Here is a 15,979-nt window from a genome sequence, read left to right on the forward strand (position 1 = left end):
AGTTATAAAGAGCATTAAAACAAGGACATCATACATTCATAGAATTTTATTTAGTAAAAATGTCTTTCTTAATAAATATGTTATCATTACACAATATCTTATAAACTATTCTTAGTACTATAACAACGTCTTTATGTAAAGTTTAAAATATAGTATAATTTAATATAAAACTACGTATAAATTCTTCAACCAAATTGTCTGGACCATGTTTGGACATTTTATTATTAAGTCACATCTCGCAGAGGAGTAAAAAGTTTTTAAACATTATAACTACTTATAAAAATAAATTAATATTATACATTATAATTTATAACAGAATTGTGACCAAGTTGGGACTTTAAACGCTGGTTAAAGCTAGTAGCACTGACATACACAGGCTAAATAGTTCTCCTTTTTGTCACGAATAGTATACATTTTGATAAATGTTGTACCTACGTAAGTGCTCATGACTGAACTGTTATAAAATACGGTCTCACTTTGTGCTTTGGCATTTGTTCAATATAAACTAAAATCACTAAATAAGTACTGCGTATATTGGCCAACTTAGCTAGTATATATTCAAAAGTACATAACACATATTTTCTGAACAATATAAAGTAAGAGAGGCCACATTGCTCGGAACGAAATAGCGTGTTGTAACTTGTATGTCGCATCTACGTTGCGACGAAGCGATAAGAAACGCACGATTAGCTACGTGGCGAGTGGCCATAATGGCCGATTCGATTGTGTTCACTGGCTACAACATAATCGGCCATTATGTGGCATATCATAAATTATGGACTAATCATGTGGCTTCGCTCTAAAAGATATGGACTGTATAATGCGATATTCAAATTAACATCATTTAAGATACACTGGTGCCCGTTCGTTTGGCATTTATAGTAGTAGTAACTATAGTCGGAGGCACAGAAATAAATCAAGGTCAAGGATTCGAGACAAGGATATTTTGTTCACTTTAAGGATGTTTTTGTGACAATATAAAGTTTCTTGCCTCGTCTCTGTCACTATTATTAAGTCTATACACACTCACTATCTACTAAGGAATAATAAAAATTAACATATCACTGGCCAAAATAACATTAACTAAAAAGTCGCTTGTGCAAAATACAGCTCTTATTTTTCAGAAGATCTTTCTTCAGAAACTAAAACTGTAGTTAACAAGCGTGTAGGCGTATATTATGCTAAGTACAATAATTAATAACACCCCTCTTTTTTGTCGGGGGTTAAAAATGGCAACTAAGGGCCTTTAGAGAGTTGTATTAAGGTGCGTTCAGAATTTCAGATAAACGTGACATTTCATTGTAAGTACTGTTGATGTGTTCAATGTTCATAAACATATTATATATGCCACGACATACAATTTCCGAAAAACCCTTTCCGAGGCCCTGTGTGGCTGTGTCGAGTCACAGTCACGCCAATTTGAACGCACCCTTAGGCCATCTGGCAATCATGAAATATCTTTATATACTTTAACGTCACAAATATCAACTATAGAATCTAAAATATTTACAATTTGTTCTAGGTAGCTTTTTTATAATAAGTAGATGACGTTAACTCATAAAAAAAAATTATGTGATGTTAATATCCAATTAAATGTTAACTTACTTAATTGTATAACACAGAATTATTCTATAATACTTTAAGAATATTTTTAACAGTATTTGTCTATTATTACGAAAATACAAAAGGTAACTCACCCACTCACGGACACTATTAAATAAATAGATGAATTCAAACATTATAGTTAATAAGTATATTATGAAAGCCTAATGTAATTGTCTATGGGATGATTTGTTTCTCTAGACCGAAATATAAAGGTAGTCTAGGTGGTGGTATTTCAGAATTCGGGACTTTTCACCTGAATATGTTTGAATAAATTTGGCACACAGCTTCGTCGTCACAAGTACCATAAATTAGAATATCACTAACAATGATAAGTGGATGACAAGAGCAAGTGGGTGATTTACAAAATTACAACAATGGGATGGTGGACAAAGTGTCACCAACGCGAGGTTTGACAATCCAACAAGGAGTGGTTGACGGAATATGAACCTTAGTGTGGTTGGTTGTGTTAGCAATGCAGTCGTTTACAACTACAAAAACCAAATAATGGCGTTTGACATTTAGCGCGGCCCAAGTGGGCCTTATGGGGATACAGGAGTTAAACAAGTATCATCTGGGTGGCGCTGTCAACTGGGTAACACTGTCAAATGGGTGACACAGTCAACTGGGCGGCGCTGTCAACTGGGTGTCGCTGTCACCTGGGCGACATTGTTTACGAGTAGAAGGTGAGCACGGAGGTGTGGTTGCCGCGCACGAACATCATGGGTGGCAGGTCGCGGCTCAGCATCTCCAGCCACGCCATATACAGCGGTGCCGATACCGAACCCTGAAACACATGACTTTATAGTGTTCGTCCGGCTGATGAGGAGTTTGAAAACTTCCTACTCTAAGCCCGGGCGCTATAAATATATAAATAGTCAGTACAGCTCGACAAGGCTTTAAATGAACGTGGCGAGAAAAGGAACTAACGCTGTTTTCATATAAAAACGTCATTTTTGACAGTTCTCCTTTACCAGCAGCGCCCATCGACATATTAATTTAAAGCTTTGGAGCACTTTACTCAAGATGCATCTCGGTCTCAAGACACGGTTCAGGCTCTGTGATTGGGTCATGGGTGGCTGTCAAAATTGGGACAATCATAGAGCCGAATCGCGTCTTGAGACCGGGTCGCATCTTAAGTATCTACTGACTATTTATACGGGCCTAAGGGCCTGTTTCACCACTTCCTGATATGTGTCGAATAGGCTATCCACAACTTATCTGACAGAACACTAACCTTCCTCGGCATGGGCAGCGACATGACGACGAGGTTGGCGTCTTTGGAGTTGGCGAGCAGCAGCTCCCGCAGCCGCAGCTGACGGTTCGTCTTCTCCGCCAGGGTTGCCAGCTCCGTCGAGCTTATCAGGCACTCTTGAATTGGGAATTTGGTTTAATAAAGGGGTTCAAAGCGGGCTCTTAGATCCTAATGATAGATCATAGAATATTCGGAGTGGCAAAATATCAACAAAAATTATGGTTTTTTGGTTTGCACCAAAAAACTAAGACCTTTGCATCCATTGTATCCACAATTACAAATTATATTGTGTTACTAAGGTAAATTTGCACAGCGAAGTAACCATATAGTGCCTGGAACAAGATTTTAAATGTCCGTTGCCCAAGCACATACGGCATTCTCGCAACATAGTCGGCCTAGTCTCGAGGAATGAGCATTAAGCAGGACGCAGGTCAATACGTCTGAGTCCAACCATGTGCTGGTTTCCTGTTTGATGATGATGTTTTCCTTCAGCGTACAAGCGTCCGTATTATGTACTTGAGATCTGAAAATGTCTCATAGGTACACGCCTCCACTCGGGTTCGAACCTCCACCCTCACGAGTGCGAACCAACGGTTATCCCAATTCCCACTAGGCCACGGACGCTCTAAAAATGTACAGTATGCATAATAAACGGTAGTTAACCTTGTCCCTGCGCCTCCTCGGTGAACTTGCGTACGAGGTCGTCAAACATGCGTCTTGTGTCGGGCTGCGGCGCGTCCGTGATGTCCTGCACCATCGTCAGCGACGAGTAGTCGATGCGGAACTTCGACAGCAGGTTCGCCATGCTGTGGACGACATTTGACGTTGAAAGACATCGCGTGAAGCATTTAGGATCAAGACGGATTTTGAAATAGACGGCCAGTGCAGAACTTGTCATGACGATAACAGAGTAAAAAGACTAATGAGTAGGCCGACTCAGAAGAGATCTCGAATACGTATCGTAACGCGACAGTAAACTTTAAATGATCTGACGAAGTTCATAAACAGAGATTGCATGTTTCCTTAATACTTGGTTCAAATATATCGATCGTAACAAGCATTGTCTAATTTCGTAGGGTTTTAACTCCTAAAACTCACTTTCTCTCCTCCAGCTCCAACTCGTGGTTCCTATTAGCTAGCGCGAAGACGCGCAGCCTGCAGCGGGCCCACGCCGCGCGCTGCGACACGATGTACGGCAGCAGCATCGTCAGACCGCCGTCGTCGTACAACCACCACACGTCCAGCGTGCCCGCCTCCTAAACAATAGTTATTATAATCTTTTTTTTCTCTATTGCGTTCTATTAAGAAATTGGCCAACGAAGGCTCAGTGAAGTAAGCAAGTATGACACAGTGTTCGAGTGCGCTGCTTATATAACGCGCACGTCTGAACACGCCCTCAAGTTAGATAGCCGTCTAGCTTATGAGGTCAGAGCAGCGGCCTCCGCACTTCACTTTCTTTGAACTAAAAGGGCAAAACCACATCATAGGCAAGTTTAACCAGATTTTCTCGACATGCCGCATGACAGCTTGTTGCATTTCTTTTACAAAATTTGGACTACGTTCTTTAGCGGCGTTAGAGGGGGAGGGGCATTAGGCGACCGCCTAGGGCGCCGTTTAAAAAAGGGCGCCGAAGGCAGACATAAAGCTTTACGAGCACCCTGCGTGCCAAAGAAATTTCTGTAGTGCTAAAACCGGAACCGACTACATTCACTGCTCACCTGTTTCCTCTTGAATATGGACATCTGTGCGAGCTGCTCGGTGGAGACCTCGAAGCCGGACGAGGTCTTGTAGATCACCTGGCGGTGGATGTCTTTCTTTTTCTCCTTCTCCTTCTTCCTGTCCTTAGTGTCGCTCTTCTCAGAGATGGTGAAGGACCGTGATGTCGTCAGCGAGAATAGATCTGAAAAGTCGACATCTTTAATCTCTATCCATGTTTAAGTACTATGGTTATTCGATTTTTTACAGTCGTAATATTAAACTTTGATCCGCCATGTATGCTGATATCACTCGGCTTTTTGCAGTCACTCCTCTTAAACACCAGAAAATGAACCAGACTTTAGTAGCTACCTCAAAACATTTTGGATACTTAGTTCAAGTTGCATTCGGTTTTCAGTGATTAGACAGTAAAATTACAATTATTATTGAAAATATTATGACTTTTTACGTAAGTCGGTAAGCATTGCAAGTGTCATGCATCTTGCATTTGCTTAATCAATCAAGTTGCATTGCAAAGTTTTCCAGTACCTAGTACCTACACAGGAAGATCAATAACAGAACACCCACTGAGGTTATGCCTGCTGGACGGCTGGGAATCAGTACTACGGGCTATATCGAGGTCAGAGTCAGCGTGCATGATGAGGGGCTGTCGTCGCACTCTCAACTCGGCGCTGCCGCAAGACGTGCCGGTGTGGCCGCTGGCTGCACCTTCTCCCTCTGTGGCGACGACACCGTAGTCCAGCCCACCCGGTACGCGGACTATGGCCACGGCGAGACGGTTCTCGAACGCCGCGCTGAGGCAGATAACAGAGATGTAGTTGGTGAGTTTATATTTCAAAAGAGTTTTTATTATAGTTTCTAAGTCTATAGTTTTTTTAAAGTTCGTGTTAAAGTTTCAGAGTTTATAGTTAAACGAGCTTTCGCTCGCATTAAGGAGTATTATTATATACAAACTTTCATCCCCTATTTTAACCCCTTGGGGTTGGAATTTATCAAAACACTTTCTTAGCGGATGCCTTCGTCACAACATCTACCTGCATGCAAAATTTCAGCCCGATCCGTTCAGTGGTTTGGGCTGTGCGTTGATAGATCACCATGTCAGTCAGTCACCTTTGAGTTTTATATATATAGATAACGACTATCAATACTTACTGTAACACATTAAAGTACGCTTCCAAATCCGCAGGCGGCGCCACAGTCCAATCCGCTTTATAGCCCATCAGCAACACATTGGGCGCCAATCGCCCGAGCCCGCAGGACTGCAGCAGCGCCCGCGCGCCGGTCTCGAAGTTGAACCCGTGTACGGAGGCGCAGAAGGCCCGCACCTTGCGCCCGCGCAGCCACTCGTCGCCCGCGCGGATGCGGGACGCGCGGTCGCGGTAGGATAGCTTTTGCTGTAATGGATTATATAGTGTGTAACAAAAATAAGTGATAATATTTAAGGGTGTGTACGTGTTCCTTGTACAGAGTTCACTGTGAAAGTAGCAGCGCTGAAAGACGAAAAATTTTTTTCACTTTTGTATGGGCAAGGGCCCGAGCGTCACGAGTTTCCCCATACAAAAGTGAAAATAAATTTTGGTCTTTCAGCGCTGCTACTTTCACAGTGAACTCTCTACAAGGAACCTGTACACACCCTAAAGTATTATCACTTGTTTTTGTTACACCCTGTAGATTTTTACCGACGAAAAAACGAGGAGGGTTTTAAGACAAACGCGTATAATTGTTTAAATTTTTGTGACACCCTGTATGAGTAGTTTTGATAGTAATTTTCTTTACAGGCTTTTATTACATACATTTTATCAAAGAATTAGGCCAAGATCTTACATAAGTCATACAGTGTAATAATAATTAATATAATACAAAGAAATGAGTCGATTCGGCCTACTATACGTGTTATTCAATAATCGCGCGTCGTCATTAATGAAAATCCAATGATTAAGTATTCATTATGTGGGAAAACGAACACAATACAAAGTTATTAACTTATTACTAAGACCAGAACCCAGGCAACAATTTGTGGTTTTATATTATAATTTATAGTATTGCAAACAGATAAAAACGAAGTTATATTTTTTGGTGCCTTTGTAGGTTCCTTACCTAAAGTTAGGTTAAGTTAGTTTTTACCTGGGATATATCCCCAATGAGCATGAGGGAGCCATTCTTAGTGATGAGATGCCCCAAGTCCACCAACGCTGGTCTCTCGTGCGGTCTGCCCGCTAACACCAGCAATTGCGGCCAGTAATTCTTCACGTGCTCGCCAGTACGAGCTAGACTGTGCGCACTGGAGAGCGCGTTCTTGTAGATCTGAGCTTGCGTGCTGCTACCCCAGTTTACGTCTGCGGGAAACGATGGATATGTCAATTGGAAGCTATTGGTGATGTTTTTTTTTTTATGAAATAAGGGGGCAAACGAGCAAACCTGATGGAAAGCAACTTCCGTCGCCCATGGACATTCGCAGCATCAGAAGAGCTGCAAGTGCGTTGCCGGCCTTTTAAGAGGGAATAGGGTAATAGGGGAGGGTAGGGAAGGGAAGGAAAGGGAATAGTTGAGGGTAGGGAAGGGAATAGGGTAGGGGTTAGGGGATTGGGCCTCCGGTAAACTCACTCACTCGGCGAAACACAGCGCAAGCGCTGTTTCACGCCGGTTTTCTGTGAGAACGTGGTATTTATCCGGTCGAGCCGGCCCATTCGTGCCGAAGCATGGCTCTCCCACGTAAAAACCAAAGCGCTATTTTGAAACATGGGATAATTGGTCTTAATTTTATATTGTTACAATTTAATTGACTGATTCATCCTACTTTGACCTTAATATTGTATTATCCTCAAGATGACCTTATGATTATGAAAATTGGTGCAGTTTAACCCATCAATCCCCAAGCTGTACCCGGCTGTCACATAACAATTGAAAAATATATGTGTCTGTGATTCCCACGATCAACGTATTAAACGGGCATGTCATATTATGTCTCATGGCTCTTGTGAAGCCATCTTTTTTACATGGGGAAATGCTCTGTGCATCCCCGGCAGATTGGAGAAATCGGCCAAGGTATGTGGGACTCCCCGGAAGCGCATGGGATCTATAGTCTGTCAAGAAAGTGAAGAAATTAAAAAGTGGCAACATCGTAGTGTCATCCCTTTTTTCTTAGACTGATTTGAAAGGGATGACACTACGATGTTTCCACTTTTTAATTTCTTCACTTTATTGACAGGCTATACCCACAAAAAGCCCATGGTGCTCCACTCCCCGCTTAGGCATAGTTCCGGGCACGATCAACCCACCGCGAACTTGTGAAGTCTCATACATTTATGATATTACCTTCGCTCTCAAAATTATTATCGAATGCAAGATATCAAAGTACCCAGGCAGGTCTGTTTGACCGTTCTTATTATGAAGGCCACGCGTGTTTAGCAATAGGAAGTAAGAGCGGATTAAGGGGAATGATTAGGGAATGATTCAAAGTCAGATTTAGCGGTCTATTCCCGTACCGCTATTGAAGTTGGGATTACTGGGATCTGATCAATCATCTGTAAGCCGTGAGTCAGATTTAATGCTCAGTTTGGTAATCTGACTGCGTGATGCCAGAATGACGAATAGCAAGAGGGAAACTGAGTAAAGGGACTGCAAAATCAACTAACTTTTGTTATAAAACCAAAATGCCAATTTTAGGATTTAAGGATAACGACGAATCATAATATTATATTATTACTAGCTGTCCCGGTGAATTTCGTGTAACTTTAAAACCTTCCCTAGACTTCTACGAATATTTGAAGACTAAAATTAGCCCAATCCGTTCAGCCGTTTTCGTCTTTTAGTGTTACTAACACAATTAAAAATCCATTTCTATATATAGATAAATACTTCGAATAGTTAAATAATCATGTATCAGGCGTTATTTTCAAGAAATCCGTATCATTAAATTTAATAGTGTAGCAATGTTCCGCGAAAATTTCATATGATATTAAATTATCTTTAATAACTTATAAATTATAATATTATCTCTAACAAATAACATTCTCGTAAATTATTTTATATATCTTAGGCTGAAGCTATCTCTTAAATGGGTCAATTTATAGTTTCTAGAATCTAGATTCTAAGGCGTAAACCTACCAAAGAAAACACAAGGTCAACAAGGTCAAAAGCTTGGAAAACCATTAACGCAAACCTTATCTCTCTTTTTCTCTCCGTCTCTTTCCAAGCCAGTATCTTTTTTTTATGAAATAAAGGGGCAAACGAGCAGACGGGTCACCTGATGGAAAGCAACTTCTGTCGCCCATGGACAGAAGAGCTGCAGGTGCGTTGCCGGCCTTTTAAGAGGGAAAAGGGTAATAGGGGAGGGTAGGGAAGGGAAAAGGGTAGGGGATTGGGCCTCCGGTAAACTCACTCACTCGGCGAAACACAGCGCAAGCGCTGTTTCACGCCGGTTTTCTGTGAGCCCGTGGTATTTCTCCGGTGCATGGCTCTCCCACGTCAACCGTACTCTCCTACTCACCCGGTTTCCGGTAATGCACTATCAGGTAGAGAGTGAAGAAGATGCCGAATGTGATGAGGGACATCTCCCAGGAGATGAGCAGCATGATGGCCACGCACATCAGGAAACCCAGCATCGATACCCATACGTTGTAGTACTGGAGCAGAAGATATGCGGTGATATAGTAGTACCATGGAGGAAATTAATTCCTAGGCAGTTGATAGACCAACGTCATTTGGTCGGATCATGTCAATTCAATGTTCATTGTGATCTGTCGGGCGTTGGCTGGGTTTGACGTAACGCGACTAAACTACGTAGGTCCCCCATCTGCCTTGGAGTCGACTTCTCTGATAGTACATAATATTATATATTTTTATATATAGTTAATTAAAAAACCTTATCTGTAGGTATTTTATAGGTCCTTTAAAATTATTACTAATCTAAACATTCCTGAAGTTCCGATCACACGTTAAAAATATAAATAAAATTGACCTTCAAGTCTTCACATTTGTTTAATCTTCAATGAACTGTTTTTCTAATAATAAATATAAATTAAATAAACGATCTGGAAAAGTTTGAGTTACGCGGAATAATAAAAACAATATTTACTGGCTTCATACAGTTCACATTTCGGTTTACGGGAAGAGAGATTATTGCTTTGATGTAGTCTTATATTAGTACGAGCTTTTGCCCGCGGCTTGGTACTACTAATATATATTCTGTGCCGCGGCTTCGCTCGCGTTAAGAAGTATTATTATGTACAAACTTTCATCCCTTATTTTAACCCCTTGGGGTTGGAATTTATCAAAATCCTTTCTTAGCGGATGCCTACGTTATAACATCTATCTGCATGCCAAATTTCAGCCCGATCCGTCCAGTGGTTTGGGCTGTGCGTTGATACGAGGGGAGGTCCAAAAGTTCGCGGAATGAAAGGGTTGTTAATAAAATATAACAATAAATTTATTTTTCCTTTTCAATATAATCACCCTTAAGTGTAATACATTTATTTGATCTATGGATTAATTTTTCTAAACCATCGAAAAAATATTTTTTGTCTTTGGCCTCAAAATGCGCCGAAATTGCCTCCTTCACTTCGTTATCGTCGGAAAATTTCCTTCCCCTTAGCTCTTTTTTAAAATTTGGAAACAAATAAAAATCGCTAGGGGCCAGGTCTGGACTGTAGGGTGGGTGAACAAGTGGTTCGAATCCATGCGTGTGAAGAGCAGCCATGGCAACTCGGCTCTTGTGAACCGGCGCGTTGTCTTGCAAAAGCAACACACCCTTGGCCAATTTTCCACGACGTTTTTCTTTAATTGCCTCCTTTAACTTTTCCAATATTAATGCGTAGTATTCTCCAGTTATAGTGGTACCTTTTTCTTTATAATCAATCAGTAATATTCCCTCACAATCCCAAAAAACAGTGCCCATCAACTTTCCAGCCGATTCTGACACTTTGAATTTCTTGGGAGGTGGTGTACCCTTTTTGTGCCATTGCGTGGACTCCTGTTTTGATTCAGGTTCAAAGTGATGAACCCATGTTTCATCTCCAGTAACAATCCGCTCCAAAATCTGCACAGGGTTGTCTCCACACACCTCCAAAAAGTGCTTAGACGCGTCGATGCGCTGCTGTTTTTGAAGCGGCGTGAGCATTCTCGGCACCCATCTTGCACTGACTTTAGTCATGCCCAAGTGGTCGTGCAGGATCCGCAAAATGGTTGTATCTGATACTCCAACAAATGCAGATAATTGTTTTTTCTTTAACCGTGTGTCTTCCAGTACAAGTTTTTCGACTTTTTCGACGATGTCTGATGTGGTGGCCTCAACTGGCCGCCCAGAGCGAGGGTCGTCTTCAATTGAATATCGACCATGTTTGAAAAGTCCATGCCACTTATAAACCATTGTTTTACCAGGGCACTGATCTCCATAAACGGCTTCCATTTCATCTAAAATGGTTTGAACGTTTTTTCCTTGCTTGGTAAGGAATTTTATCACAGCGCGATGTTCAATTTTCTCCATAGTTGCAGTTTGCTTCCGGATTGACTTGTTTAGCAGGCGAGTACTCGTAAACGAATGGCGCTATAGGGTTGAGATTTTATATACATACTAATTATGAGTGCTCAATTAGTATGACACTAAGCGAGCTACCCTATCCCCACTCCATCCCCTCCATTCCGCGAACTTTTGGACCTCCCCTCGTAGATCACTATGTCAATCAGTCTGTCACCTTTGAATTTTATATATATATATATATATATATATATATATATATATATATATATATATATATATATATATATATATATATATATATAGATATAATAATAATAGAATAGATAATATTTAGTTTTTTTGCTGTAATAAGGCAAACGACTACCAATTAGAACACCATAAATTAAGGCTGGTCACCACCGCCATCCTCTGGACTCTGGACCGTCTGTCCAGGATAGGAGTAATTTGAAATTACTTCTATCCTGGAAATGACTAATTTCTCTTCTTAAGTAAATTCTACATCTATTGTCATAAAGGACAGAGACGCTTGTTATTTGCAAACATGAGATCAACGCCGAACATGGGCAATTGTAGACCAATATAATATTATGTACCTATACCCGTCTACAAAATCGTATACGCGTAACGTAATCGACACGGCAACTTTAAGTCAGGGCCCGATCTAGCTATTTATTTTACAGAAAACCATATAAGTCTGCTAGTTTTGTCGGAAATGGGGAGAATATTTAAGTTAAATATGTAGTTTCGAAGGTAAAATTCTCAAACTCGGTGGTTGATGACTAAATATATGGAAGGCTAACTCAGATGGCTAATATAGCTAGGTTGGAAGTTAGGAATAAGTCAATTTCGCCGCCCCTCATGCCGCTCTGGGCGTCCCGGCTTGCCCTTAGGTCGGGCCCTGCTTGAAGTAAAGACCTACCTTGAAAGTGGGTCTCCAGCCGAGCGGTCGCACGAGCGCGGCGTGGAAGGTGCAAAAGTTGATGAGAGCATACGACGCCAGGTAGAAGTTGGAGATCAGCGGCGCGATCTTGTTCAGGTCCGCTGAGGAAAAAATGTTATCATGAAACAGGCATACTGTAGTTTTAAATATTTAGGGCCTACTTTACAACTTCCTGATAAGTGCCGGATAGGCTATCCACAACTTATCTGACAGATACTTCATACTCGTATAACAGAACAGAACAGGACAGAACAGTACTTCATACTCGTATAACAGAACAGAACAGGACAGAACAGTGCCATCCGCAACTTATGTTGCGGATGGCACTTGTCAGGAATTAGTGAAACAGCCCCGGCGGCGTACCTATAACATTAGAGACACATAAAAGAGACTTTGTTTTATACTATTATATATATATATTTTTTTTATGAAATAAGGGGGCAAACGAGCAAACGGGTCACCTGATGGAAAGCAACTTCCATCGCCCATGGACACTCGCAGCATCAGAAGAGCTGCAAGTGCGTTGCCGGCCTTTTAAGAGGGAATAGGTTAATAGAGGAGGGTAGGGAAGGGAAGGGAAGGGAATAGTTGAGGGTAGGGAAGGGAATAGGGTAGGGGTTAGGGGATTGGGCCTCCGGTAAACTCACTCACTCGGCGAAACACAGCGCAAGCGCTGTTTCACGCCGGTTTTCTGTGAGAACGTGGTATTTATCCGGTCGAGCCGGCCCATTCGTGCCGAAGCATGGCTCTGCCACGTATAAATATTATGTAGTACAAGTTGCTATGAAAGGTTTGGATAGTAAATTATAGGGATTTCTCTTTAGTTTCTCAATTCAAATGCGTGCAATGAAAAATGTTAAGTACCTAACGACCAAAATCTACTAGAATCAGATTTTTCTCTTTACTATACCTAGTTATAATTTTAGTAGGTACTTTGCCAATCTTAATAAAAAATGTAATTCTATGCTTCGAGTATCTTTCTCATAAAAGACTTCAAGAGATACCATATCTAAAAAATATCCACAGCTGAATATAACCTCCTCCTTTTTGAAAGTCGGTTAAAAATATGTATATAAATAACAGCATACCAATCAACAAAAACACGAGCGACACGAAGAAAGTGAGCACATATCCTCTGTACGGCTCGCCGTGTTTGCCGTACGGCTTGGAGAAGAAGATCAGGCCAGGATAGATCCTGTCCGTACCCAGCGCCTGGATCAGCCGGGGGACTGACAGCAGGTTGGTGAGGGCCGTGGACAGAGTCGCCGCCCAGCAGCCGCCGTAGATGAACGGACCCCACGCTGACATTAGCTGCATCACCTGATGACGAAGCGGTTAGTGTTAAAGCTTAAACTTATTACTTAATACTGTACGTCATTACAGGAGTCGTAATAATATTCTAAAAGAGATGTTGCCATGCTATTATTTAGGACTTTGCATACTGTACCTAGACATAGTGGTAATCTTGGTCACTCAACAGTTCATAAGCGTATTTAACCTCTTTTTATACTTACTTATTCGACCGAAAAATAATAGCATTTATCGCAGATCTGGGTTATGGTTATCCCTGGATTAAATAACTTTATTTCGATCATAAATGCGAAGATCAAAAGAGATGGTATCAATGAAGATGGTGGTATTTAGCCTATAACTTAAACCTAGATCTCTACAAATAGAGCTAATTTCAAGCACTTACAGAATAACTATTATGTAGTCCAAACGTGCATCCATCGGTGGTGTTGATGCAACTGTTGAGTCCGGAGTAGTCAATCACCGTGCCGTTGACCATGATGAGGTCCGTGAGGTTCCCGCTGGCGTCCCTTAAGGCTCCGCCCCCCGAGAAGAACACCATCAGGGCGTAGCTGATCATAGAGATGAGGAGCGCCAGCAGCGTGCCTTTGGGTATCGAAGACGCGGGATCCTGCAATGAAAGAATAATTTTCCATCTTTTTAGTAAAAGAAGGTCCCGTCCGAGTTTCTTACGCCGATTTTTCTTGTCGTGTAAGGGTTGGTTGCACCAGAGGCGTAGTTATAGTTAAGGTTAAGGTTATAGTCAAATATGGCGTCCATTATGGACTTTTACTAGGGATTTGACAGTTCATTTGACATTTTGTATTGACATGGTTAAAGTTAAAGTTATAGTTAAAGTAAGTTGGTGCAACCACCCTAAGTTCCCGAACCGGTGGTAAGCATCTTAGTTTCTACGTTCGTCCTACGACGTTCAAAAACTTCATGATACCATTAAAAAGATATTCATACATATTTTATTATTATAAAATTTGCTTATGTTGTGTGATTTACGAGCTTCGTTTAATAAAATGTGATTTATGTTAACGTTATCCAGAGTGTGCTACACGATATTTTATGTCTGGTATTCCGATTTTTGACTCCGGTTTTTCGCATAAGTAATACTATACTGACGACCTCTGTGACTCGGTGAGCGCGTTGAGCCGGGGGTCGCGGGTTCGAATCCCGCCGACGGAACAAATAAATGTTTTCAAAGTCCCTGGGTCTTGGATGTGTCATTAAATATATTAAGTAATAAAAATCTTAAATATTTATGTGTATAGTAAGTATAAAAATTATTAAATACTGTAACACAAGTCCTTCAGGTACTTAGCATGGGGTTTAGAGAAATCATACATGTATAGGCCGGCAACGCACCTGCAGCTCTTCTGATGTTGCGAGTGTCCATGGGCGACGGTAGTTGCTTACCATCAGGTGACCCGTTTGCTCGTTTGCCCCCTTATTTAATAAATAAAAAAAAGTATAATAGGGATGATGACAAGGTCAAAGATTAGCTAATTTTGTTAATAAAATAAAGAAATCACGGTAAAAAATAAGTGTTCTCAAAATTTCAGCTTGATAGCATTTGTATTTTTTTTGTTATACGCCTTTAAAGTTGGAAATTCAAGTCGAATTTTTTTTCAATTAAATTTCTTAATATTTGTATACAATTCGATTACTTATGCAATTTAAAGCAACTTTTGTTATGAAACCACTTTCATAAACGCAATATTTAATATACCTGTCGAACAAAGTTGTCTCCCGATGCGTACAAACTATAGACTGACGTCAGTCTTTCGTAGCACTTTGTGTGGAGCGTTCCGGGCAGGTCTTTTTATGGGATATTTGAATTGTCATATCTTGGTGAATTTTTAAGCTATCAAAGTCATTCTTTCAACGATGTTTCTATTTTTAAGTGTCCTTCAATTACCGATAAGAAAAAAAATAGTCATCATGCCTATTTGTCCATGCACGGGGCCAGACTGACGTGAAGCGTCCATAAATATTATTAACGCCTCCGTGGTCCAGTGGTTAAGAGCGTGGCTCTTAACTCGGAGGTCGTGAGTTCGATTCCCGCGTTGGAAACATGTTATTTCCAAGTTTGGTTAGGACAATGCAGGCTGATCACCTGATTGTCTGACAAGTAAGGTGATCCATGCGTCGGATGGGCATGTAAAAAGTCGGTCCTGCGACTGACCTCTCGTCTGTCTTCCGTCCCACTGGGTTATGAGAGTAAAGGAATAGAGAGTGCTCTTGTGTACTGCGCACACACTTGAGCACTATAAAATTACTCCTGTGTACCTGGCCTGGTTTCAATGAAACCGGCCACCTATTCTAAAACGTGAAATTCTAGGAATTCCACTCGATATTCGAACTACTTCGGAACGCTTTGTGTAATGTGAAACGGATAGGTGTGATTGATGCTTTACGTCTTATTTTGGTGCAGCGGTACTTCCCAGTTCTCGGGAAACGGCGTGAGTTTGCCAAGTTTGTAATGTTAGCATGTCGTGGTAGCGTCGGTTGTTACTTGTTAAGAATACAACTGAAAATGTCGCGTGCAAAATCAATTTCCGAGCTGGTAGGAATTTTGTCTATAGCTTGAAGCTTGAACCGAAATCTGATAATGAAAATTTTTGTTCATTTAATAAAGTTTAATTTTGAATTAGTGTTATCTTTATTAGTGTGACGTTTTAGTCCTAAA

General features: G+C 41.1%; 1 protein-coding gene across 3 annotated transcripts in view; it reads right to left on the reverse strand.

Moving 5' to 3' along the window:
• Positions 1 to 31: 31 nt before the first annotated feature.
• Positions 32 to 15,979, reverse strand: part of LOC121734095 (bumetanide-sensitive sodium-(potassium)-chloride cotransporter) — a 50,349-nt gene continuing 34,401 nt past the window's right edge. For 2 of the 3 annotated variants that reach the window (XM_042124510.1, XM_042124512.1), the window contains 12 exons: positions 13,688 to 13,912; positions 13,080 to 13,311; positions 11,971 to 12,092; positions 9,063 to 9,198; positions 6,698 to 6,909; positions 5,726 to 5,967; positions 5,141 to 5,367; positions 4,576 to 4,757; positions 3,956 to 4,113; positions 3,521 to 3,663; positions 2,840 to 2,973; positions 32 to 2,389 (listed from right to left, as the gene is read on the reverse strand). In XM_042124510.1, coding sequence (XP_041980444.1) covers positions 2,276 to 2,389; positions 2,840 to 2,973; positions 3,521 to 3,663; positions 3,956 to 4,113; positions 4,576 to 4,757; positions 5,141 to 5,367; positions 5,726 to 5,967; positions 6,698 to 6,909; positions 9,063 to 9,198; positions 11,971 to 12,092; positions 13,080 to 13,311; positions 13,688 to 13,912 — 2,127 coding nt within the window. In that variant the 3' untranslated portion in view covers positions 32 to 2,275. The remainder of the gene's footprint in view (positions 2,390 to 2,839; positions 2,974 to 3,520; positions 3,664 to 3,955; positions 4,114 to 4,575; positions 4,758 to 5,140; positions 5,368 to 5,725; positions 5,968 to 6,697; positions 6,910 to 9,062; positions 9,199 to 11,970; positions 12,093 to 13,079; positions 13,312 to 13,687; positions 13,913 to 15,979) is intronic. The other variant, XM_042124511.1, reaches the window with a different exon arrangement.

This window comes from Aricia agestis, chromosome 15, assembly GCF_905147365.1.
Source record: "Aricia agestis chromosome 15, ilAriAges1.1, whole genome shotgun sequence".
Taxonomy (NCBI): Eukaryota; Metazoa; Arthropoda; class Insecta; order Lepidoptera; family Lycaenidae; genus Aricia; species Aricia agestis.